The 26,675-nt window shown below is 35.4% G+C and overlaps 1 protein-coding gene across 6 annotated transcripts in view; it reads left to right on the top strand.

Moving 5' to 3' along the window:
• Positions 1–26,675, top strand: part of APC (APC regulator of WNT signaling pathway) — a 136,536-nt gene that overhangs the window by 43,790 nt on the left and 66,071 nt on the right. For 5 of the 6 annotated variants that reach the window (XM_059916885.1, XM_059916884.1, XM_059916882.1 and 2 more), the window contains exons 2-5: positions 3,742–3,894; positions 13,467–13,551; positions 20,118–20,319; positions 24,422–24,530. In XM_059916885.1, coding sequence (XP_059772868.1) covers positions 3,760–3,894; positions 13,467–13,551; positions 20,118–20,319; positions 24,422–24,530 — 531 coding nt within the window. In that variant the 5' untranslated portion in view covers positions 3,742–3,759. Of the gene's footprint in view, positions 1–3,741; positions 3,895–7,469; positions 7,561–13,466; positions 13,552–20,117; positions 20,320–24,421; positions 24,531–26,675 lie in introns of those variants that run through there. The other variant, XM_059916883.1, reaches the window with a different exon arrangement.

Raw genomic sequence — 26,675 nt, 5'->3', positions numbered from 1 at the left:
GATTTCTGTATATTTTGTACTACACTAAATTACTAGACTATCTTGTTGTGGTAATATTTAGTTGATTCTTTTGGATATTCTAGGTATATAATTATATCATCTGCCAATAGTATTCCTTTCTAATTTCATTCTTTAATTGTGTTGACTGGTATAATGAGTAAGAGTGGTAAAAATGGGTTTTACCTTAGTTTAGCAATATAGTATATCCAGTGTTTCCATATTCTGTGGTACTGGCTTTGGGCTGCTATATATTGTGTTAAAAAAAAAGTGTCCTATTATATTCAGTATTTTCAACAAAACTGGACATTGAATTTATAAAGCATCTTTTCATCACCTTTGGCATGATAATATTTTTCTTCTGTGTAGACCTATTAATATGTTGAATAATGTCAATTTTATAATAGTGATTTTTGTTGTAAATTTTAGGTTTTCCATCTCTTTTTGTTGTTAGTTTTTTTTTTTAATTATTTATTTATTTATTTATTTATGGCTGTGTTGGGTCTTCATTTCTGTGCGAGGGCTTTCTCTAGTTGTGGCAAGCGGGGGCCACTCTTCATCGCGGTGCGCGGGCCTCTCACTATTGCGGCCTCTCTTATTGCAGAGCACAGGCTCCAGACGTGCAGGCTCAGTACTTGTGGCTCACGGGCCCAGCTGCTCCACGGCATGTGGGATCTTCCCAGACCAGGGCTTGAACCCATGTCCCCTGCATTAGCAGGCAGACTCTCAACCACTACGCCACCAGGGAAGCCCTGTTGTTAGTTTTGATAAATTACATTTTCTAGTAAATTATCTGTTTCATTTAGTTTTCAAATTTATTTACATAGAATTGAGCAAAGTAGTCTTTTATGACTCTTGGTTTCTTCTCCTTCTATTGGTGTTTTCCTCTTTTTTCATTACCATCTAACAGTACTGGCAAATACATCTTTTTTTAATTCATTAAAACAAAACAATAAAAGCAGTTTAACTAATTTTTTAAAAAGTGATCCCAAACTCCTTAAATTATAATAAAGAATCCTTCAGATTTAATTCTAATTGAATCCTTCAGATTTAATTCTAATTGCCTGCCTAAGCTTTTCTGCCTCCTTGCATTAATTTCTTAGGATGCTTGTAAATTTGTTTTCCAGTCAACATTTGGATAAAAATCTAAATAACAGTCCTTTTGCTTTCTTCTCCCCTACCTTACTCTTAAGGGGTGAGGATCTCTTTACTGGGTATCCTTACTGAAAAACAAATTTAGATCTTTGTATATTCTCAGTAGCGTGAAGGATTCAGAGTTGTTCCCCATTTCATGTGATAAATTTTGATATTTTTAATGATGCTGAGTGACTTTCATTTAAGATATATTTGGTATGAAATTCATGTGATTGTATAAAAGGCATTCTAAAATAAGTTTATGATTTTTAAAATTTTTCAGTGAGCAGTTTTGACTTAGGGATGGCTGCAACATCCTGCAAGGATATAAGGCAAAGTATTACTCCATGAAATGTCTTATTTTTCCTGTAAAATTGTATGAAAGCGCACCCTGCTTTCTAAAGCAGAAATGACTTAAATGATTTGATTCTGGAGGGGGGAAAAAAAGGTGATCGAATTTTTTTTTTTTTAATATTTATTTATTTATTTGGCTGCGCCGGGCCTCAGTTGCAGCATTCGGGATCTATTTCCCTGACCAGGGATCGAACCCGGACCCTCTGCATTGGGAGCGTGGAGTCTTAACCACTGGACCACCCGGGAAGTCCCATGGTCAAATGTTTTAATTGTCCATCTGAAGGGCTGAATTCTTTTCCCTCCAGTAAAGAGCACTTTTAGTAGTCTCGTGTTCATTTTGCCCATCTGGTTCTTTTTGTGATTGTGTGAGGTTATAACCTCTGTGTCTTAGCATACTTCTGTGTACTTTGCTCTTTCTCTGTGTTATTACCTTTTCTCTTATTTTATTGTTTTAGTGGAAAATTACCTGTTAGGATTTTATTTGAAATGAAGAATTTTAGGGCTTACATTATTAAATACTGTCAGATCCCCACTTCTGTCACATGGTTTTTAATGTGCTCTTTCCAGACCTGCTTATTAGTGGTATGGTGTAAAACAGATAAGTGACCCCACCTATGAATTTCTCCCTTGTTTTTGAGACATCTCTGTCCTTTTCAAGAGGGTGAATTATTCTTCACCTCCTGTCCATTGGTTGCGGGACTGGGGCTTACAACAATAGATCAACAGTAGGTCTTACTAAGGAAGTTATGTTTCAAGTGTATTTTCGTAATATAACTTACACAGCACTTTTATTTTTAGACCCTCCTTTTGTTTCTTAATTCTAACAACATCCCTGTAAATTATATTAGAACAGGTAGTAAATGTCCATTGTACAAGTAGTGAAATGAATTACAATGAAGGGGCAAAGGTAAAAACAGGACCAAGACTGAAATTAAGACCCAGATCTCCAAATACAAGTCATTCTTTTCAGCAGTAAAGACTTTTGTGAGTGATCCCCACCTCCTCCCAGGATTCCGTTTCCTCCTCAGGAGACGGTGGGTTGCACCAGGTTTATCATTGACTCTAACCATTCGAGAACAGACGAGACCTGAGTCCTTTGATTTCCCTTGTTAGGGACCTTCCAGTTGCTGAACCCCCAATATTGTAGACTAGCCAGTGTTATAATTTGTCTGCCTTATTTTGTGTAGTGGATTTTTATTACAGAAATATTTTTCTTAATGTCCAGATCTTTAAGTATTCCTTGAGTACAAACTTTGTTATACTTTTTAGCTTTTAAATATAGGTAGAATTTTATTTATTCCTAAGTGAGTTTGGGATTAAACTAAAAAGAGAATCTGGGTCTTTGAAACTTGGTTAGTCTGAACGTAACTCCTAGCATTCTCTAATTCTTCAGGCCAAGGACCTCTTATTACCTGGCTATCTTCTATATCTTTCTTTTCTCCCCTCTTCTTTCATAGTCACGTAATTAATAGCCAGGCTCTTCTTCACTTCTCTTTGACAGTCTCCACTCCTAAAATCATCAGTTTTCTTTAAGTGTCTTTCAGCCTCAGTCTGAACACAGTGGGTCCCAAGATGCATATGCCATAGCATGGCCTGTTATATTCATCCTTTTGGATGAATGTATTAGAATTTATACTAGTAATTATTATCATCTGTCTATCCAAAAGATTTGAAGTCTCAATCTAAACTTCTCCCTTGTGTCCATTTTGTTAATGACTGCCTTTTTAATGAGGCCTTCTTGGAACTTCATACTTCCCTATGGATAATGTTTAAGACTAGCCTTTTATCAAATGAAAAGTGGTAGAATGCAATACCTAATCTCATTAATCCATTCTGGCTTTAAAATTATGTGACTATTGGACAAAATCCAGAAATATATTAATATTACCAATATAAATAAATTTCTTATCAATGATTATATTTCCTAAGTCTTGCCATTTAAAATATCTTTGAAACCTTGGAAAAATTCTAACCTGATAGAAATCTCATCCACCTGTGAAAAGACAAATGTTTTCAAACACTACTGAAGTTCTCTTCTATTTTAGTCCTATCTGTCTTTAATTAAGACCCCAGTATTTCATCCTCTTAGAAAGATGCTGCTACTTGCACAATATTGTTTTGAGATGGAAACTACTACATAAACACAATTCTTCTTATTAAGTGTCTCCAGGGTTTTGTTTCATTATCCCTTTCTTTGTAAACAAGCAGCCACTATATTTTTAGTAGTGAATTTCAAAATCCTTTTTAACCTTATAGGTCCAAGGGTAGCCAAGGATGGCTGCAGCTTCATATGATCAGTTGTTAAAGCAAGTTGAGGCACTGAAGATGGAGAACTCAAATCTTCGACAAGAGCTAGAAGATAATTCCAATCATCTTACAAAACTGGAAACTGAGGCATCTAATATGAAGGTATCAAGACTGTGACTTTTAATTGTAGTTTATCCATTTTTATTCAGTACTCCTTTCTGTAAATTTGGGATTAGACATTTCACTTACTTAAAAGTGTGTTGTAAGTTAAACAGTAATATGTAAACTCTTCCTTGCAAAAGTTAACATTTATATTTTTAAACAAAATGTTTTGAATTCATCCAGCAAATCATATAAAGAAAATGATTGTAAAACCCCAGTGACTCATTAGTTAGTTCTTAGTTATTTTTAAGCTTAAAAATAAAAGGCCAACTTAACCATCACTATAGTGAGGCTGGGTGTTCTGTGTAATTCATAGAAACTAGCCTCACAACCTTAGAATATATCTCAAGTATTAAATATTGCCATCATCCCCAACTCTCTCAGATCTTGTCTTCACTTAAGTGCTGCAATGATAGATGATCAAGAAAATCAGGGTGCCCTAGTGGGAAGAGTCCTGAACTGAAAGTCAGTACCTGGTCCTGTTCCTGGTTTTGCCATAAGCTAAACTACATACTCTAGGGTACCCTTCTAGAATTAAGTTGCCTTATTTGGAAAATACAGTCATTGCACTAGCATAGATGATTTCCATGACACCTTCACGCCCTGAAATTGGTTTCCCAAATAACATTGAAAAGCTGTGATAACCTCCACGAAAAGTTATAAAATATTAAGTCTGCACTGGGGAAAATACGTTCTAATTTCAAAATAATTAAGGTTAAAACTTTAACTTGTTTTACTTTCCAGCTACTTAGGCAGATTCTCCTCTCACTGAATTTAATAACTTTATAGAATTGGAGATTCAACAAAACTGTTAACCTCCTTCTCTTTTAAAAAATTCTTCCTGCTACGTGTTGTTTCTGTGCCTTGGCTATTTTAACATCTGGGTTTCCGACCCTTTCTTCCTGTCTGCTCACTACTCTTATTCCTTATTCATTTCCTAGTCTCTTCTAGTTATTTTTCCATGCATTTTGAGGTCTCCCTTATTCTTCAAGCTTCTGTATATCACTGAACTATTTTCTCTCCTCTTTTACTTTTGTATTCATTATCATAACAGTTCAGCCTTTTACTCATATGAGCTTTTCTTTTTCTTTTTTTTTTCTTTCTTTCTTCCTTCCTTCCTTCCTTTCTTTCTTTCTTTCTCTTTCTCTCTTTCTCTCTCTCTTTCTCTCCCTCCCTCCCTCCCTGCCTCCCTCCCTATGTATCTATAAATCTTTTCCACTCTAATTGCTTATTTCTATGGCAGTAGCAATTGACAGATCTCCAAGATACCTACCTCAAGTCCTTTTGGAGTTTAAGTAGACTATAAAGAAACATTTTTTCTCACCACAGACTTTGGGTGACCTTGAAAACAGCTGACTCAATTATCTACTAGGTTAAAAAAGAATAGTCTGGTATTTTAACACAGATCAACATAATATATCTAAAATTATTGTACATGGCATGTGGTTTTAAAAGTTTAAAGATAAAAAACTTAAAATTCCCAGCAGAACTACTCTTTCATCTACTTCAGAAGTATACTTAGTAGGGAATTCTTCCTGGCACGCCTATCTCAATGTCTCTTTTGTAGTGCAGAATTCTGAGGTCCCTTTTAAAAGTTGTTGTTTTTTATTTTTAAACTGCTTGAGCAAATTCAAAATTCACTTTTGGGAAACATTTTAACCTATCTTTAGATCCATCTCCATGTTGAAATGGAATGTCTCTCAGAGTAACAATACAAGTCAGACCCTTAAATTTCTACAGTGGAATATCAGGGTGACCTCTTAGCCATGTGGTATAATATACATCATGAATATTACTATTTAATATTAAATACTAATTAAATACTAATATTGTCTGAATTCAACTGTGAATTGATTATTACTCAGCAAGTGCTTTTACAGACATCCTTGCTAAGCCATCCACATATTTCTTCAGGATTGGGTGTATGGTATCATAGCAGTTACGCCCTTGTTCTGAAATTATTTATGTATCTCTCCTTTTAAGAGGCTTTATGGTGTTAAAGAATAGGAACCATGACCTGTTTATTTTGTCTTAGAATATCGATTTGTGAAAAGACACTTGGAAACATTGGCACTTCCTACATTGGATTAAAGTTAATCCAAAACAATGGTTATTTCTCAAAAAATCACTTATTAGACTTTGGAATACATCATATGATCTTGAATTATGTTTCCTGATCATTAACATATTTACCCTATGGAAGGCAAGGTGTGTCTCCTCCAACTAGATATCTCAGGATTTCTGAAGTTTATGCAGTAGTACCATCTGGTGGCAAAAGAGAACACTGCTTTGCTATTGCTTACATGTCATTGATACTATAAAAATATTTTTTGTGTGTGTGTCAGGGAAGTATGTGTACAACAGTTAGGGAAATGTGAACACTGACTGTATATTTGAGAATATTAAGGAAATGCTTATTTTTTAGGTATAATGATGGCATTGTGGTTGTGTTTAGAAAGAATCCCTGTGTAAATATACATATCGAATTTTTTTACAGAAGAGACAGTGTGTCTGAGATTTGTTTTTCAGATAAATTTGGGTTGTGGGGGAATGGAGAAAATGATTATGGGTATAGATGAAAGAAGCCCATGAGTTGATAGTTACTGAAGTAAGATGTGAGGATACATAGGAGTTTGTTATATTGTTCTCTACATTTATGTATATACTTGACATTTCTGTAATTAAAATACAGATTTTGTGGGATTTAGATCAGATAAATGCAGCAATTACAGCTAAACTTAAGAGAAATTATGTACTATATTTTTTACTCCAGGGCTAGAAATCAACGTGATATACTTTAAAATGGTGAGCATAGCAACAAGGTAAATATGGTGAGTTGTGAAGCATTTAAACTGAGATATGGCATGGTATAGAAAAAATTATCTTTAGGTAAAATATTAATCAACCATTTAATCTTTTTTGTATTTTAGCAAAATGAAATATTTATAACTTGCTCTGTAAACTATAAAACCATACATGGAAAGTATCTTTTATTTTCAGAGTATAAGAAAAAATGAGAAGTAGAAATTCAAATTGGCACATTTCATAATTTATTTTGAAGATTTAATTACCAAGTATACTTTTATCTGGTAATGAAAAGAATAAATAACTATGCTATATTGAGAAAAACAGAAGTGGGTCAAGCAGAAACCCCCTTGAAATGACACAGTTGCTCATTGATAAATATTTCCTATTTACTGATATGACCACAGCATATTTTGTCTCTACTAATTAAGTCTCTGATGTTTTTAAAATCTTAAAATGTTTTTTAAAATAATGTGATTATGTAATGTAACTAAGTAATTTTTTAAAACCAAACTTCCAGAATTTATAAATACAAATGAATATTCTCTCCTTTAAAATTTACATATTAATTTAAAAAGCTGTCGTTTCTCAAAACATTTTTTGAAGTATTTTATTTGGAATTGCTTTGCAGTTGTGTTGGATTTTCTCTTAAAAACTCTCTGAAATTGAGGACTTCTTTTAGGTTGTATGCAGCATGCAGCCCCAGGCAATCAATCAGTACTACTGCAGCAACTAGAAAACACTGGATAAAAAATAAAAATCGTACTTTTAAAGACATTGGAGAACTGTGAAATCATCAAGGACTGTATTAACTAAAATTCCTAAGAGGAAAGAGCCCTTTCTAGATGAGCTGAGATCACGGTAATTTTCTTCCCCAGGGGTATTTGCTAGGGACAGACTGATAATTCATCACTGGCACAGGACTCTACTGGAGGAAAGAAACTGTTGGAGGTCTTGACAAACATGTGGGCAGATGTGAAGTATTGACATTTAGAGGAGCTCCAAATGCATGGCTAGTTTTCCCAAATTTTATCCAAATGCATGGGGCATTGGCTGAGTCTTGCTGTGGGGAAGGATGCTGGGGATGGACTGTGGAGGCAGGATGTTAGGAGGCCATGTCCTGCTAGAGGAATACTCATACAACAGGTCTCCTCAGGCTAAGTGTAGAGGAGAGAGACAGTCAAGGAACTTGGCAAACCAAATCAGATATGAAATTCACTTAAACTGTAGCTGCAACCTATTTTCAGTTATTGGATGAAGGAAATCAGACCCCAATGGTGGAAAGGGCAAACTCTTTGAGGCAAAATCTGATCTGAAGTCTTTATTGTTCTTGTATACATAATGACTAGCATGCAGTTAAAAGTTACAAGAAATACAAAGAAATAGGAAAATGACTGATAATCAAAAGAACAAATAGAAAATAGAAGCAAATCCCAAGATGATCCACGTGTTGTAATTAGTGGTCAAAGATTTTAACATAATTTAAATGTTTTGAAAAAAAAGGAAAAGATGGATTAAATGGATGAAAAATCAGAAAATCTCGACAGAGAATTGGAATCTGTAATTAAGAAGAATCATATAGATATTCTATAACTGAAATATTTTTGACATTAACTTATTGGATGGGCTTGACCACAGGTTAAATGCAGGATTAATGAACTAGTGAGAAGATAGAATTAGTGAACATGTAAAAAGGTCAATAGAAAAATATCCAAACTGAAGCACAGAAGAGGAAGAAAAATGGAAAACAAAAAGAGTATGTAAGAGTTATGAGGGACACAGACAAATAGGTAAAGGCAAATATAATTGAAGTCTTAGAAGGGGCAGGGGAAGAGAATGGAGGAAAAGTAATATTTAAAGACGTAGTGGCTGAGAATTAATGTAAAGCTGTTGTAAAGTTATTAAGACAATGTGGTAATTAGAGTAGATTAGTAGACTAACAGCAATAGAGTTGAGAAAAATACCTACGTATATATGGTCACCTGATTTATGATCCAGGCATCCCTGCAGATCAGTGGGGAAAGGCTGGTCTTTTCAATAAATGGTGCAGAGGCAATTAAATATCTGTATGAAGGAAAAAAACCCAAAAAAGAACCAAGAGCTCTACCTCAAATCATATGCAAAAAAGTAATTCAAGTAAATCATATGCAAAAAAGTAAATGTGAAGACAGAACAGTTTCCTTCTGGAAGAAAACTTAGGGAATAGCTTCATCTCCTTAGAGTAGGCAAAGATTTCTTAAATAGAACGCCAAAGTACTAAAAATTTATCAGTTGGACATCTTTAAAACTGACAGCTTTTCTTCATCAAAAGACTCCATTATGTTTCTAGAAGAAAATATAGGATAATATTGCTTTGACCTTCATGAAGGCAAAATTTCTTAGTACACATAAAGCTCTAAACACAAAAGAAAAAAAGGTATAAAATGAATGTCATCAAATTTAAAACTTAAAGTCTTTTCAAAAGACTTCATTAAGAAAATGAAAAGGTAAGGCATAGACTGGAAGAAAATATTTGCAGTATGTATATCTGATAAAGGACTTGGTTCAGAATATACAAAGAATTTTTACAAACCAATAATTTAAAAAGTCCAGTTTTTAAAATCTGGCCCAAAACTTGAAAAGACAATTAAAAAAGGAAGGTAAATGGTCAGTAAGCACATGTAAAGGGCTTCAACATCCTTTATCCTCAGGGAAATGCAAATATCATTTCATTCCTACTCAAATCACTAAAATTTAAAAGACTGATCATGCCAAATGTGGAACATCAAGATGCTTATACATTGCTGGTAGGAGTATAAAATGGCACATCATCTTTGGAAAACCATTCAGCAGTTTCTTTTAAAGTTAAACCCTATGACTCAGCGTTTAAACTTTCAGATATATACTCAAGAGAAGTGAGTGCATGTGTCCACCTGAAGGTATGTGCAAAAATGTTCATAGTAGCATTCTTCATAATAGCCTCCAAACTGGCAACAACCCAAATGTCCATCAAGAGTGAGGATAAAGGATAAATCAGTTGAGATGCAGTCATACAGTGGATAACTACAAAGCATTAAAAAAAAAATAACTGATACATGCAACAGCATGAATAAATCTCTAGAAATTTTGGTGAGCAAAAAACGTGAGACACAAAAGACTTTATACTGTATGATTTCACTTATATGCAGTTCACAGGCATGCCAACTAATAGATACAGAAATCAGAATACTGGTTACCTCTGGGGAGTGAATATTGATTGGTAAGGGGCAAAAGGGAACCTTCTGAGATGCTGGAAATGTTCTGTGTCTTCCCTGGGTAGTGATTACATGGATACTTAGATTACATCAGAAACTTAATATTGGTTTACTTTTCATATGTATGTTGTATCTCAGTAAAACAAAAAAAATTAAGGCTAATTTTTGTCATGGAATAGCCATAAACTATTCACAACAAAGTAGTGAGTAATCTAGTCATGCTGGATGATGTCATCTTGAGGCAAGGTAACTGGATCTGACTATGAATTAATGTGTGCATTTTTTTCCTTTTTTTGGTGAGGTTCATAACTCAGAATGTACAAAAAAAGTTTAATGGAACATATTGGAAAAGTAGCTTCCAAGGTGGCTGCTTTGAAAGTCTTAAAAAAAATTTTTTTAAACCTTAAATTTCAATAATTTTTACTTTTGTGGTTAGAGCTTTTATCAACAGACTTCTAACCACATGCAGAGAAACTTTAAAAAAACATATTACAAGTTGTGCATATTTACTATTTTTAAAAATTAGGAAATACGGGCAAACAAAAAGAGATATCAAAATCACCCATTTAAAAAATGTTTTTAATACCAGCAGTAACCTTTGATAATGTGTATATTTTTCTCTCTGTGCATTATATGCAGTCATGCATTTAATGGGATCATATTTTGAAGCATGCTTTTTAATTTAATATAGTCATCTTTTCATGTCATTAAGTATTTTATAATATTTTCATAGTTCTATAATATTCCGTTGTATGGCTAATGCCATAAATTTATTTAATCCTTTATTGTTGGACATGCAGGTTTACATAGCCTTTTAATTTCTATTGTTGGTGTTATTTTAATTTTTCTGTATTATTTTTTAACATGTTTTTAAAAAACTGTTAATGTGCCATTAGTTTTGAAAAATTAGGTATATGTCCTATGAGATGCCAAGGATTTCTTTTTCTTGTTGTTTTTGAACTCTTAAGTACTTGTACCTTTTCTAAAAACAATATTTTTTTGTAATACCTGTTGTTTTAAAATTAGGAAACCAAAAACAAGCAAAAAAATTGCTTGCAATTCTAACTTCCATAGAATACCACTGTTAACTCTTGATGATAGGCTTTGGAGAATAATCTTGTATAAAGAGAGACCTGATCAGAGCTGTGTTTTAAAAGCCTTACTCTGATAGTTCTGTGCAAGGTAGGACCGTTTAGGAGTTTATTTTAGTAGCTTTGAGGTTAATAACCAGGATAGTGACAGAGTAGAAAAGAGATGGCTATAAGAGAGATGCTAGAGCTAGAATACAGAATTTGATAACTGATTGGGAAGAAGAAGGAGGGGATGCTGAGGATTTGAGCCTGGAGGTACAAAAGAAGGCTACTGCCATTTAACTGAAGGAATACAAGGCGAAGAACAGGTTTTAGTGGCACAAAATGATAGTTCGGACATTTACATGTGCAGTGCATATCATCCAGATGCACTGGATGTAAAGCATCTATCAGTCATACTGGGAAAGTGAGTCTGAAATTTGCAAGTGAGGTTAGGATTAGACATATAATTGGAAGTTATTTGAGAAAGGCAGTTGTTGAATTGTGAGACTGGGGATTATAAGAAATAGGGATAAGATTAAAGGATCAGGGGCTTCCCTGGTGGCGCAGTGGTTGAGAATCCGCCTGCCAATGCAGGGGACACGGGTTCGAGCCCTGGTCTGGGAATGATCCCGTATGCCGCGGAGCAACTGGGCCCATGAGCCACAATTACTGAGCCTGCGCGTCTGGAGCCTGTGCTCTGCAACAAGAGAGGCCACGGTAGTGAGAGGCCCGCGCACCGCGATGAAGAGTGGCCCCCGCTTGCCGCAATTAGAGAAAGCCCTCGCATAGAAACGAAGACCCAACACAGCCATAAGTAAATAAATTAATTAATTAAAAAAAAAAAAAGATTAAAGGATCATTGAAAGACTACAGGCAGCAGTGGATGGAAGGAGAATTGGGATCCTAAACACTGCAGGTAGCCTACAGTGGTAATCTCAAACTTTATGGAAGAGATGGTGTCCTGATGCTTAGACCAAATGTTTTAGAGTAATCTACATTCATTCGAGAAAGGCATCACTGTGCAAATTTATTTCCTATCCCACAGTTGTGATACACTCTGACATAATTTCTGAACATGAATATCAGTCATCTCCACGTTCCCACGTCTACTTATCTAATAAGCCTTTTAACCTCCAACATGGTCTGTTATTTGAAGGTCAGATCTTAAGGTCACAGGCTATTTCTTGTTGTTAACATAGGGATTCTTTTCTTAATGCTTATAATGTCACTGTCAAGGTAAACCAGTGAAGTTGTCTTTGCTACATTTACTCACTTTTTGACAGATTTCCTTTTCAATCTATTTATGGATCATTTTTCATATAGAGGAACACTGCCCATAGCTATAAGACTGTAAATGTTCAAATACACTGTTTTGCATTGGGAAACCTAGTTGACCAACAAAAGATTTTGTTGTGAACTAGAATGGGATGCCTCAGAATATATAAAATGTAAATGTATATAAATTATAGAAAAACTAGTAGAAGATGAAAGTTCCCAACCTTCTTTGACAAAAATTTATCAAGAGAAGGATTTAGATGGGAAAAGAAATAATGGATCAAAAGTCAGGAGACAGTGAGCATACAGTCACTTAACTATCTGCTGATTATAAATCAGTGTACTAGTAGAATGTACATAAATGTAGTATATAAAAGCTTGCTGTTTATTGGGGTGTTAAATAAAACAGCATACTGTGTTAATCTGGTGTTTTTCATGGCCATGTTGGTATAAGCTTAAGAGACATGGATTTTAAACACATAACTAGCTTTTGCGCCTCGGGCAAGTCTTTGAGTCTCAGTTGATCTGTCTGAAAGATGAGAATGATCCACTTTGCTATATTATTTCAGAAGTTACAGATAATATATCTTAACTATTCCATATATATAGTATATTGCATGGAGACTACCCATAATCGCCATTATCACAAAATATCACTGTTGTTGGGCTATAATTTATTATTCATAATTAGTAATAGGTAATATATGTAGAGTACTTTACAAATAGATACATTTTCAGATAGATCTGAAATAACTTTGTTCCCCGAGCAGACCTAAATGCCAAGAAACTTAGAAGCATGTCTTCAAAAAGTTATTTAGGGGACTTCCCTGGTGGCACAGTAGTTAAGAATCTGCCTGCCAATGCAGGGGACCTGGGTTCGATCTCTGGTCCAGGAAGATCCCACATGCCGTGGAGCAACTAAGCCCGTGAGCCACAACTACTGAGCCTGTGCTCTAGAGCCCATGAGCCACAACTACTGAGCCCGCACATCACAACTACTGAGCCTGTGTGCCTAGAGCCCGTCTCCGCAACAAGAGAAGCCACCGCAATAGGAAGCCCGCACGCAGCAATGAAGACGCAACGCAGCCAAAAATTTTTTTAAAAACTTAAAAAATAAAGTTGATATTATTAAAAAAAAAATTACTTAGAATTTTGTCATGTTAATATATTGTGTTCTTTTTTACAGGAAGTACTTAAACAACTACAAGGAAGTATTGAAGATGAAGCTATGGCTTCGTCTGGACAGATTGATTTATTAGAGCGTCTCAAAGGTAGATTTTTTTATTTATTTATTTTTTAACATCTTTATTGGGGTATAATTGCTTTACAGTGTTGTGTTAGTTTCTGCTTTATAACAAAGTGAATCAGCTATACATATACATATATCAAAGGTAGATTTTTAAAAAGTGTTTTAAAGTAATTTTTTTAAGCTCCAGTTGTCAGCTTAAGGTGTATATACCCAAGTACAGTTTCTCTTGATTAGAATGTTGGTACTGGGTTTTCTTGGCTTTGAATAAACTATTTTAGATTCCTTCCTTGATAATTTTCAGCTCTTTCTAAAACTCATTGCTGTTCTGCTAGTCACTAAATAGGCCTTTAATAAGCTGTATGCCACAGAGTGGGCCCATTGCTTCATTTGAAGGAGTCAGTGACCTTCTTTGTTCCGTCCAGCATAGAAGTGCTTTATCTTCATGTACATATGGCCTGATTTTTCGTGGGACTGTTTCTCTTATAGAACCAGGAGTCAATGAATTTTCTCTGAGCATCAGCATTTGTGATAAGGATTTCTTCTGTTTCCTATATAAATTTGCTGCTCAATAACTGCCATAATTTAGTACTCCTACAGGCTTTATGTAATATATATAATGTATTTTCAATTATATTATAAAATGGCTTAAAATTGGAGAGCTAAAATATGAACCAAAGATTTCATTTTTAAAAGATAGAAGCGCCGGGCGGTGCCGAGGAGGGAGTCGCGGGGTGGCTCACTGCCCTGTGTGTAAAGTTTTCTCCGCGGGGGGCTGGGTTCACGTGGCAAGTTATCTCTGGAGTTCAAGTTTCAGTTGAAACCAGCCTCAAGTTTCACCTGTCCTCACTGACCCGTGGATTTCTGTGTGACCAGCTGTGTGGGTTACAGGCTCTAGGTGCTCCAACCAAGCGTCAGGGCTGTGCCTCTGAGGTGGGAGAGCTAAGTTCAGGACATTGGTCCACAAGAGACCTCCCAGCTCCACATAATATCAACTGGCGAAAATCTCCCAGAGATCTCCATCTCAACGCCAAGACCCAGCTCCACTCAACGACCAGCAAGCTACAGTGCTGGACATCCTATGCCAAACAACTAGCAAGACAGGAACACAACCCCACCCATTAGCAGAGAAGCTGCCTAAAATCATAACAAGGCCACAGACACCCCAAAACACACCACCAGACGTGTACCTGCCCACCAGAAAGGCAAGATCCAGCCTCATCCACCAGAACACAGGCTCTAGTCCCCTCCACCAAGAAGCCTACACAACCCATTGAACCAACCTTAGCCACTGGGGGCAGACACCAAAAACAATGGGAACTACGAACCTGCAGCCTGTGAAAAGGAGACCCCAAACACAGTAAGTTAAGCAAAATGAGAAGACAGAGAAACAGCAGATGAAGGAGCAAGGCAAAAACCCACCAGACCTAACAAATGGAGAGGAAATAGGCAGTCTACCTGAAAAAGACTTCAGAATAACGATAGTAAATATGATCCAAAATCTTGGAAATAGAATGGAGAAAATACCAGAAACGTTTAACAGGGACCTAGAAGAACTAAAGAGCAAACAAACAGTGATGAACAACACAATAAATGAAATTAAAAATTCTCTAGAAGGGATCAATAGCAGAATAACTGAGGCAGAAGAACAGATAAGTGACCTGGAAGATAAAATAGTGGAAATAACTACCACAGAGCAGAATAAAGAAAAAAGAATGAAAAGAATTGAGGACAGTCTCAGAGACCTCTGGGATAACATTAAACACACCAACATTCGAATTACAGGGGTCTCAGAAGAAGAAGAGAAAAAGAAAGTGACTGAGTAAATATTTGAAGAGATTATAGTTGAAAGCTTCCCTAACATGGGAAAGGAAATAGTTAATCAAGTCCAGGAAGCACAGAGAGTCCCCTACAGCATAAATCCAAGGAGAAACACGCCAAGAAACATATTAATCAAACTATCAAAAATTAAATACAAAGAAAAAATATTCAAAGCAGCAAGGGAAAAACAACAAATAACACACAAAGGAATCCCCATAAGGTTAACAGCTGATCTTTCAGCAGAAACTCTGTAAGCCAGAAGGGAGTGGCAGGACATATTTAAAGTGATGAAAGGGAAAAACGTACAACCAAGATTAACCAGCAAGATCTCATTCAGATTTGACGGAGAAATTAAAACCTTTACAGACAAGCAAAAGCTGAGAGAGGTCAGCACCACCAAACCAGCTTTACAGCAAATGCTAAAGGAACTTCTCTAGGCAGGAAACACAAGAGAAGGAAAAGACCTACAATAACAAACCGAAAACAATTAAGAAAATGGTAATAGGAACATACATATCGATAATTACCTTAAATGTAAATGGATTAAATGCTCCAACCGGAAGACATAGACTGGCTGAATGGATACAAAAACAAGACCCGTATATATGCTGTCTATAAGAGACCCACTTCAGACCTAGGGACACATACAGACTGAAAGTGAGGGGATGGAAAAAGATATTCCATGCAAATGGAAATCAGAAGAAAGCTGGAGTGGCAATTCTCATATCAGACAAAATAGACTTTAAAACAAAGACTATTTATTACAAGAGACAAAGAAGGACACTACATAATGATCAAGGGATCAATCCAAGAAGAAGGTATAACAATTGTAAATATTTATTTACAAGCAACAGTTGTAACAGTTATTTACAAGCCAACATAGGTGCACCTCAATACATAAGACAGATACTGACAGCCATAAAAGAGGAAATCAACAGTAACACAATCATAGTACGGGACTTTAACACCCCACTTTCACCAATGGACAGATCATCCAAAATGAAAATAAATAAGGAAGCACAAGCTTTAAATGATACATTAAACAAGATGGACTTAATTGATATTTATAGGGCATTCCATCCAAAAACAACAGAATACACTTTCTTCTCAAATTCTCATGTAACATTCTCCAGGATAGATCATATCTTGGGTCATAAATCAAGCCTTGGTAAATTTTAGAAAATTGAAATCGTATCAAGTATCTTTTCCGACCACAATGCTATGAGACTAGATATCAATTACAGGAAAAAATCTGTAAAAAATACAAACACGTGGAGGCTAAACAATACACTACTTAATAGCCAAGAGATCACTGAATAAATCAAAGAGGAAATCAAAAAATACCTAGAAACAAATGACAATGAAAACACGATGACCCCAAAGCTATGGGATGCAGTAAAAGCAATTCTAAGAGGGAAGTTTATAGCAATACAATCCTACCTTAAGAAACATCTCAAATAAACAACCTAACCTTACACCTAAAGCAATTAGAGAAAGAAGAACAAAAAAACCCCAAAATTAGCAGAAGGAAAGAAATCATAAAGATCAGATCAGAAATAAATGAAAGGGAAAAGAAGGAAACAATAGTAAAGATCAATAAAACTAAAAGCTGGTTCTTTGAGAAGACAAACAAAATTGATAAACCATTAGCCAGACTCATCAAGAAAAAAAGAGAGAAGACTCAAATCAATAGAATTAGAAATGAAAAAGGAGAAGTACCAACTGATACTGCAGAAATACAAACGATCATGAGAGATTACAACAAGCAACTCTATGCCAATAAAATGGACAACCTGGAAGAAATGGACAAATTCTTAGAAATGCACAACCTTCCCAGACTGAACCAGGAAGAAATAGAAAATATGAACAGAACAGTCACAAGCACTGAAATTGAAACAGTGATTAAAAATCTTCCAACAAACAAAAACCCAGGACCAGATGGCTTCACAGGCGAATTCTATCAAACATTTAGAGAAGAGCTAACACCTATCCTTCTCAAACTCTTCCAAAATATAGAAGATGGAGGAACACTCCCAAACGCATTCTACGAGGCCACCATCACCCTGATACCAAAACCAGACAAAGATGTCACAAAGAAACAAAACTACAGGCCAGTATCACTGATGAACATAGATGTAAAATTCCTCAACAAAATACTAGGAAACAGAATCCAACAACATTTTAAAAGGATCATACACCATGATCAAGTGGGGTTTATCCCAGGAATGCAAGGATTCTTCAATATACGCAAATCAATCAATGTGATACACCATATTAACAAATTGAAGGAGAAAAACCATATCATCTCAATAGATGCAGAGAAAGCTTTTGACAAAATTCAACACCCATTTATGATAAAAACTCTCCAGAAAGTTGGCATAGAGGGAACCTACCTCAACATAATAAAGGCCGTATAAGACAAACCCACAGCCAACATCGTTCTCAATGGTGAAAAACTGAAAGCATTTCCTCTAAGATCAGGAACAAGACAAGGATGTCCACTCTCACCACTATTATTCAACATAGTTTTGGAAGTCCTAGCCTCGGCAATCAGAAGAAAAATAAAAGGAATACAAATTGGAAAAGAAAAATTAAAGTTGTCACTGTTTGCAGATGACATGATACTATACATAGAGAATCTTAAAGATGCTTCCAGAGAACGACTAGAGCTAATCAATGAATTTGGTAAAGCTGCAGGATACAAAATTAATGCACAGAAATCTCTTGCATTTTATACACTAATGATGAAAAATCTGAAAGAGAAATGAAGGAAACACTCCCATTTACCACTGCAACAAAAAGAATAAAATACCTAGGAATAAACCTACCTAGGGAGACAAAAGACCTGTATGCAGAAAATTATAAGACACTGATGAAAGAAATTAAAGATGATACAAACAGATGGAGAGATATACCATGTCCTTGGATTGGAATAATCAACATTGTGAAAATGACTATGCTACTCAAAGCAATCCACAGATTCAATGCAATCCCTATCAAACTACCACTGGCATTTTTCACAGAACTAGAACAAAAAATTTCACAATTTGTATGGAAACACAAAAGACCCTGAATAGCCAAAGCAGTCTTGAGAAGGAAAAACGGAGCTGGAGGAATCAGGTTCCCAGACTTCAGACTATACTACAAAGCTACAGTAATTAAGACAGTATGGTACTGGCACAAAAACAGAAATATAGATCAATGGAACAGGATAGAAAGCCCAGAGATAAACCCATGCACATATGGTCACCTTATCTTTGATAAAGGAGGCAAGAATATACAGTGGAGAAAAGACAGCCTCTTCAATAAGTGGTGCTGGGAAAACTGGACAGCTACATGTAAAAGAATGAAATTAGAACACTCCCTAACACCATACACAAAAATCAACTCAAAATGGATTAAAGACCTAAATGTAAGGCCAGACACTATCAGACTCTTAGAGGAAAACATAGGCAGAACACTCTATGACATAAATCACAGCAAGATCCTTTTTGACCCACCCACCTCCTAGAGAAATGGAAATAAAAACAAAAATAAACAAATGGGACCTAATGAAACTTCAAAGCTTTTGCACAGCAAAGGAAACCATAAACAAGATGAAAAGACAACCCTCAGAGTGGGAGAAAATATTTGCAAATGAAGCAACTGACAAAGGATTAATCTCCAAAATTTACAAGCAGCTCATGTGGCTCAATATCAAAAAAACAAACAACCCAATCCAAAAATGAGCAGAAGACCTAAATAGACATTTCTCCAAAGAAGATATACAGATTGCCAACAAACACATGAAAGAATGCTCAACATCATTAGACAAATGCAAATCAAAACTACAATGCGATATCATCTCACACCGGTCAGAATGGTCATCATCAAAAAATCTACAAACAATAATTGCTGGGGAAGGTGTGGAGAAAAGGGAACCCTCTTGCACTGTTGGTGGGAATGTAAATTGATACAGCCACTATGGAGAAGAGTATGGAGGTTCCTTAAAAAACTAAAATTAGAATTACCATACGACCCAGCAATCCCACTACTGGGCATATACCCTGAGAAAACCATAATTCAAAAAGAGTCATGTACCACAATGTTCATTGCAGCTCTATTTACAATAGCCAGGACGTGGAAGCATTCTAAGTGTCCATCGACAGATGAATGGATAAAGAAGATGTGGCACATATATACAATGGAATATTAGCCATATAAAGAAACGAAATTGAGTTATTTGTAGTCAGGTGGATGGACCTAGAGTCTGTCATACAGGGTGAAGTAAGTCAGAAAGAGAAAAACAAATATTGTATGCTAACACACATATATGGAATTAAAAAAAAAAAGTTCTGAAGAACTTAGGGGCAAGACGGGAATAAAGACACAGACCTACTAGAGAATGGACTTGAGGATATGGGGAGGGGGAAGGGTAATCTGGGACAAAGTGAGAGAGTGACATGGACATATATACACTACCAAATGTAAAATAGATAGCTCGTGGGAAGCAGCCGCATAGCACAGGGAGATCAGCTCAGTACTTTGTGACCACCTAGAGGGGTGGGATAGCGAGGGTGGTAGGGAGACGCAAGAGGGAAGAGATATGGGGATATGTGTATATGTATATCTGATTCACTTTGTTATAAAGCAGAAACTAACACACCATTGTAAAGCAATTATACTCCAATAAAGATGTTAAAAAAATAAGAAGATAATATAATTGCATTAGCAATATTTTAGACCACTTAAAGCAATTGTTTTATAAAAACTTGTCTGTATTTTATTTAGAACTTAACTTAGATAGCAGTAATTTCCCTGGAGTGAAACTACGGTCAAAAATGTCCCTCCGTTCTTACGGAAGCCGAGAAGGATCTGTATCTAGTCGTTCAGGAGAGTGCAGTCCTGTTCCTATGGGTTCATTTCCAAGAAGAGGGTTTGTAAATGGAAGCAGAGAAAATACCGGTTATTTAGAAGAACTTGAAAAAGAGAGGTAACTTTTCTTCATTAAATAGTAAACTTTTATGCTCCAATTTTTGCTAGTATTTTGTCATTTTTTAATGATACAAGATAGGAATTATGAAGCGTGTATAGTGGATGATCACAAACACTTAGAGAGCATTTTGCATTTATTATCTCAAAAACAATATGTTATTGATTGTACTTACCTTAAATCGAAAAAATGTAAAGGAGGCAATTTCTTGGGATTCTCAACTTCTACTTTGTCACTTAAATACTCACATGCTCTGTACATTGAGTAATACGCATGATCGCAATAGTTATATCTGGCTAAAGTATGTAACTGATTTTTAATTGAATTTCTGGTTATCTTTTGAAATGAATTAAATAACTACTAGATCCAGTATAAGATGACTGTTTCCATTATTAGAAGCCTATTACAAGTGGCCACAATTGAAACATTTTTTAATTTACCAGTTTCCGAGTCTAAAAAACATTACTTGACATAGAATAAGTTCTGGTTTCTCAGAGCTAGCCTATTAATTCTTTTCTTCTTGAAGTTCAAATCATCTCACTACAAGTATCAGAATATATATCATTATTAGGAACTTTGTCAAGTGTTTTGTACCTTCTAAAAAATTATAAATTCCTTTATGTGTCATTAATACCATATTATATTTATATTCCTAGAAGTTCTATTAGACTTTCAAGAAATAGTCAAATGTATAAATGTTACATATTACCTCTGGGACCTTGGTCAAGTCATTAAATTTTTGTGTCATTCCCTTCTGTAAAATAGGGGTATGATTCTACCTTGTGGAGTTATGAAAAATGAATATTAATATATGGAAAATACCTAGCATATCTCACTGAGAGGCAAAAGACCTTTTACTACTTTCCCTCTGGTTTCAGGTTTGTCCATCTCTAAAAATAGGGATAATCATCTGGACCAGAAATAGTGTTAAGCTTTCTTTACTGTCCTGAGTTTACATGAGTCTCTATTTCATACCTGGAACCGTGACTGTTTCTGAGAGTCTAGGAAACACTATCCTGAAAAATAAGAAGCTAATAACTAGGGTCTACAATCTTCCATCTGTTTGTCCCCTTTGAGTTCTGTTAAGAGGAATGTGAGCATACTGACTTTCCTAGGAACTTACTTTGCTTCATGTAGATAAAAGTCTAATTTTATTAGCAGAGAGAGGGGGGAGAGTATATGTGTGTGTAGTTCTGATATATCTTGTGTCCTCTTGGTTTTCACTGTGTTTGGAGGTAAATTTAGTTCTTGTTTATGTGACAAAATCTTTATTTTGCTCTCACACCTGATAGTTTGGATAGGTTTAGGCTTAAACTTATTTTCCTTCTTCATAATCAATGTCACTGATGAGAAATTTGGTATCGGTCTGATTCACATTCCGTTTCAGGGAACCATTTTTCTTCTTTTGAAGCTTTCAGAATGCCTTGGTATATGTGTTTTCTTGATTCATCATGCTGTATACTCGCTGTGCCCTTTTGCTCTGGAAATTTATTTTCTTCAGCTTTTGAAAATTCTGTTATTTCTTTGATGATTTTTCTCCCTCTGTTTTTCTATTCTTTCTTTCTAGACATCCCTTAAGTCATAGATCAACTATCTCTGTGTCTCTTTTTTTCTTGTCTTCCGTACTGCCCAAGATAATTGAGATAAGTGTTAGAAATTAGTCAAGCCAGGACTCAAACCCAGGTCCATAACCTTTTTGAACTTCAGTTTTCCAGTCTGTAAAATGAGCATAAGAATAACTACCTTAAAAGATGTTGTGAGGATAAAATTCGATTTTTAAAAAAATACTTAGCACTCTGATACACTCAATAGGCAGCTATTGTCACATTAGCCATTAATACATTTAACAAATATTTAAGTGCATAATACATGTGCCATGCTCTTCTAGATGATCCTGAATTAGCTAGAGGACTAAGACATGAGATTTACATTTTAAAGAAGACTCTTGGCAGTCAGTAAATAAGCCGTTAATACACTAAACAAACCATAGAAACCCACCAGCTTCTGGGTCTGGACCTTGTTTCAGTTTTGAGTCTTAAGCACTGTTGTGTGAGTTACAAGATCTACTACGCTCAGTTAACCACTTGTTATCATGCTGGCTCAAGACTCGGTAACTTTTGCTTCCCCAGAGCATTTTGCCACAGTTCAGTCTTAAACTTGAGAGTAACAACTTGTCCCTATTCTCCTTAACATTTTCCTCACTCCACTACCATCACTAACCTTAGCCTATCCATTTAAGCACTTTTAGCACCCAGATCTTATTTAAATAAGCCTATTTATTGGAGAGTAATCAGAGGAAATAGCATCTCCATCTATCCCTTATTTCCCCACCTTAGTCCTGGTAGGTCCTACAGGTACTCACCAGGGAACATTGAAAAATAGAATCAGATCTCATTTTTATGTCAGTTTTAGTATCCAGCCTGTGAAAGAGATTCAAGATTTCTCCATTGCTTTCTCCTGGTTCTGTTGTCAAAAATGGAAGGGAGGGGACAGCTTCTCATTGGTCAGCACACCTCCCCTGCCCCAGGTTGTTACATCATAACCAGGGCCTGGCTTCCTTCCCATGGATTCCGTCACTACTGAGGTCGCCACATCAAAAGTGAAGGCTTATTTCTTATTTTTTAAATTGCTTCTCAGTAAAGGAAAGGGAATTTAAGCAAGAATAGAACCTTCCACATACTCACATGCATACATATTCTTCAAGAAAATATAATCAAATAGAATTTTAAAGTAACAGTGTCAGAGTGGGGAACAACTCTGTGTAAGAGCAAACCCCAGAAGCCATAATAAAAAATATCCTCAGATCTGACTACGGGAAAATTAAAATTTTCTACATGGCAAAAACATAGTGAAAAAACAAGTGTAAACTGAGAAAAAATATTTATAATTGACAAAGTGCTATCATTCTTAATATAGAAGAGGTCCTATAAATAAGTAAGAAAAAGTCACAGAAACGGAAATACAAATGGATTTTAAACTTGAAAAAATACTTAACCTTACTCATACTAATAGAAATCAAATTATAACCATAGTGATGTACCATTTCTTAAAATCCTAGGTATGTAAAAATTTTCTAAACATTTGATAAAACGTTTGCATTGGTGAAGGTGGCAAGAGCATAAATAGGTACAATACCTAATAAGGGCAGTAATTTTAAAAGTTACATACCCTAGGAATTTATCTTCTGTACATGCTTGAACATTTGTGAAATGAACTTATGTATAAGGTTATTCAGTGCAGCATTGTTTATAATAGCATTGTTTATAATAGCAAAAGATTAGAAAGAGTCTAAATGCCCTCCAACATAGAACCAGTTATAGTTTATCCCTGTATGGATTCATGAATATCTTTGCAGCTAGCAAAAAACACATAGGACCTTTTTATGTTCTGATACAGAATGATCTCCAAGATAGATTTTTAAGTGGGAAAAAAAAAGTTATAGGACAACACACATAAAAATATGCTACTATTTATGTTTAAAAATGTACATGTAATTATATACATATATCCTTGCATTTTTATAGAGTATCTCTGGAAATATATACAAGAGAGTGATAATGGTCTCTTTGGGAAAGAGCCACATGAAAGGAGATAGATCATATACTTCTTGTACCTACTGATTTTTTCCCATTAACACTCTTATTTTGCATTTATCTTTATAATGACCAGATATGGAGTATCTTGATATAGATTGTTATTGAGGACATCATCGATTAGGTTGTGAGGAATTATGTAACAAATTCATCTTCAAATTCCAAACTAAGAAAACGTTTCTCTCCCTCAGAATCACTTCCTCTTATTACACAGTGACAATATATTTCTTAGTGTTTTGACTGCTGAGAAGCCGAAAGCTACATCTATGTCCAATGCAGTAGTTCCCTGTACTCTAGGTTTGTTTTTTGCATAATTACTGCTTTTCTTTACTCCTTTATTATACTTTTTTATTCTTGTATTAAGTCCCACCTTCAAAAATCCAAAATTAATGAAATTTTCATTTATTCATTATACTTTAAATAGAGAACAGTACAGTTACAGCTTATAAGAACTGCTGTTGTGTGTGCTATATTAGCATTGTGTAAACTTAACTTTTTTTGAAAAACAGATCATTGCTTCTTGCTGACCTTGACAAAGAAGAAAAGGAAAAAGACTGGTATTATGCTCAACTTCAGAATCTCACTAAAAGAATAGATAGTCTTCCTTTAACTGAAAATGTAAGTAACTTGACAAAATGACTTATTTTTAATATCTAAAAGTATATATAAATTTATAACTGCATTTATAGTTATTTGTAAACAGTAATATGTTTTATCCAACTTTAAACCTAAATATGTAATAATGAATTTTGTTTATAAAGATGATAAAACTTCATTACGCTCAAGCATATTTATTTTAAGTCCCTTGTTAAGAAAACCTCTTAAGTTTGAATACTAAAGGACTCAGGGTTCTACTAGGAAACTGGTTTTTTATTCTGTGTGTTCAATTACCAGACATACTCCGTAGAAATGTTTATTACCATCTGTCTGTTTTTTGAACCATATTACAGGACTCATGCCAGATAATTTTTGCAATAAAAGTATCTTTGAGATAACTTGTGTCCTATTCAAACGACAGTATCTGGTGGTATGGATCTTAGGGCTTTTTGCAGGTATACTAAATTTGTTTTGCAAATATAACTATGTAAAAAGTAATTTAATTCTGTCAGCCTCTTCTTCCCCACCCAGCCTCTCCATGTGAACTGTTTTATTCATGGGGTGGCACATGTAAGAACATTTCTGAAATACATTAGTAATTTTAAACAAGACTTTAACTGTTATCCATAAATTTTAAAATAATTTTTAAAAAGAGAAAAAATAGGCTAATTAAAATATATCTTCCTCTCTTAGCTTAAATTTTTCATTTTCTTTTCTTTTTTTTTGATCCTGCCACACGGCTCGTGGGATCTTAGTTCCCCAACCAGGGATTGAACCCGGGCCCCCTGCAGTGGAAGCAGGGAGCCCTAACCACTGGACCTCCAGGGAACTCCCTTTCATTTTCTAATAGCACTTTTGAGAGAGCATAATAAAGAAAAGGCAAAAGTGCAAAGAAGGAAAACCTTTTTCAAAACACATAGTCAGTTTCCTGACTGGAGTGGGCATTGCCTGGTGGGAGCTAGAACTAGAAGCTTAAGTGCTCAGCCTCCTAGAACAGTCATCCAGGATTTTGAGAGGGAACGAATCTCCCTTCCTGACGATGTCTTAACGTCTTTTCGGGCGTTAAGGAGACACCACTAGTGAAAGAACAGTTCATGGAGAGTTCTTGGCACATGAGGATTAGGAACTCAGGAGGGTTTGGTGGGATTTTTACTCTTAAAAATAGTAAAGCATTGTTTTGCTTAACATTCACTTTGGTAATTAGACTATACAAAATTTAGAGTCCAACTGTCTGCATGCAGTCGTGTATGTGACAATTCAAGATCGATTGGTTAATATCTGAAACAAAGATTAATTATCAAATCATTCATTCCCATATTAATTTACTAAATAGCCAATCATGCTTATTTAAGAGGATATGTAAGATGTTATGGACCATTTGGCAACATTAGTGAATGTAAATTGCTTCCATTTCATAAATATTTTTTAATTTCACAAAACTTTGCTTTTATATTGGGAAGCCAAGTTAAGAACACTCTCATATGGAAATACTTATTAAGATACTAGGTATTGGGCTTCCCTGGTGGCGCAGTGGTTGAGAATCTGCCTGCCAATGCAGGGGACACGGGTTCGAGCCCTGGTCTGGGAAGATCCCACATGCCGCAGAGCAACTGGGCCCGTGAGCCACAACTACTGAGCCTGCGCGTCTGGAGCCTGTGCTCCGCAACAAGAGAGGCTGCGATAGTGAGAGGCCCGCGCACTGCGATGAAGAGTGGCCCCTGCTCGCCGCAACTAGAGAAAGCCCTCGCACAGAAACAAAGACCCAACACAGCTAAAAATAAATAACTAAACTTATTTAAAAAAAAAAAGATACTAGGTATTGCTTAAAACATCAGATCTAAACTGCATTATTATAACATACTGTGTCACGTTCAACTTTTTGTGCAGGGGGGTTGGGGAAGTGGAGGACAAATAAGTGTAGTTACAGCTGGCTCACTGGGAATTAGAAATAACATGCAGACTATTTCATCTGTGTTGCAACCCGTAATGTGGGTGTGCCTCTAGGAATACATTCTGCTTATGTCATCTGTATATTGCAAAGGAAATGGGTGAGTGCTCCTCTAACTTATCTGACAACACTATTTGGGATCCTTAGGCCTACAGAATGCTATTCTGAGTCAGACATGTGCACATGCAGCTTTTTTTTTTTTTTTATGGGATCTTAGT

This window comes from Balaenoptera ricei, chromosome 3 (genome assembly GCF_028023285.1).
Source record: "Balaenoptera ricei isolate mBalRic1 chromosome 3, mBalRic1.hap2, whole genome shotgun sequence".
Lineage (NCBI taxonomy): Eukaryota > Metazoa > Chordata > Mammalia > Artiodactyla > Balaenopteridae > Balaenoptera > Balaenoptera ricei.
The sequence above is the reverse complement of the archived record's forward strand: the minus strand, read 5'-3'. Positions and strand labels throughout refer to the sequence as shown.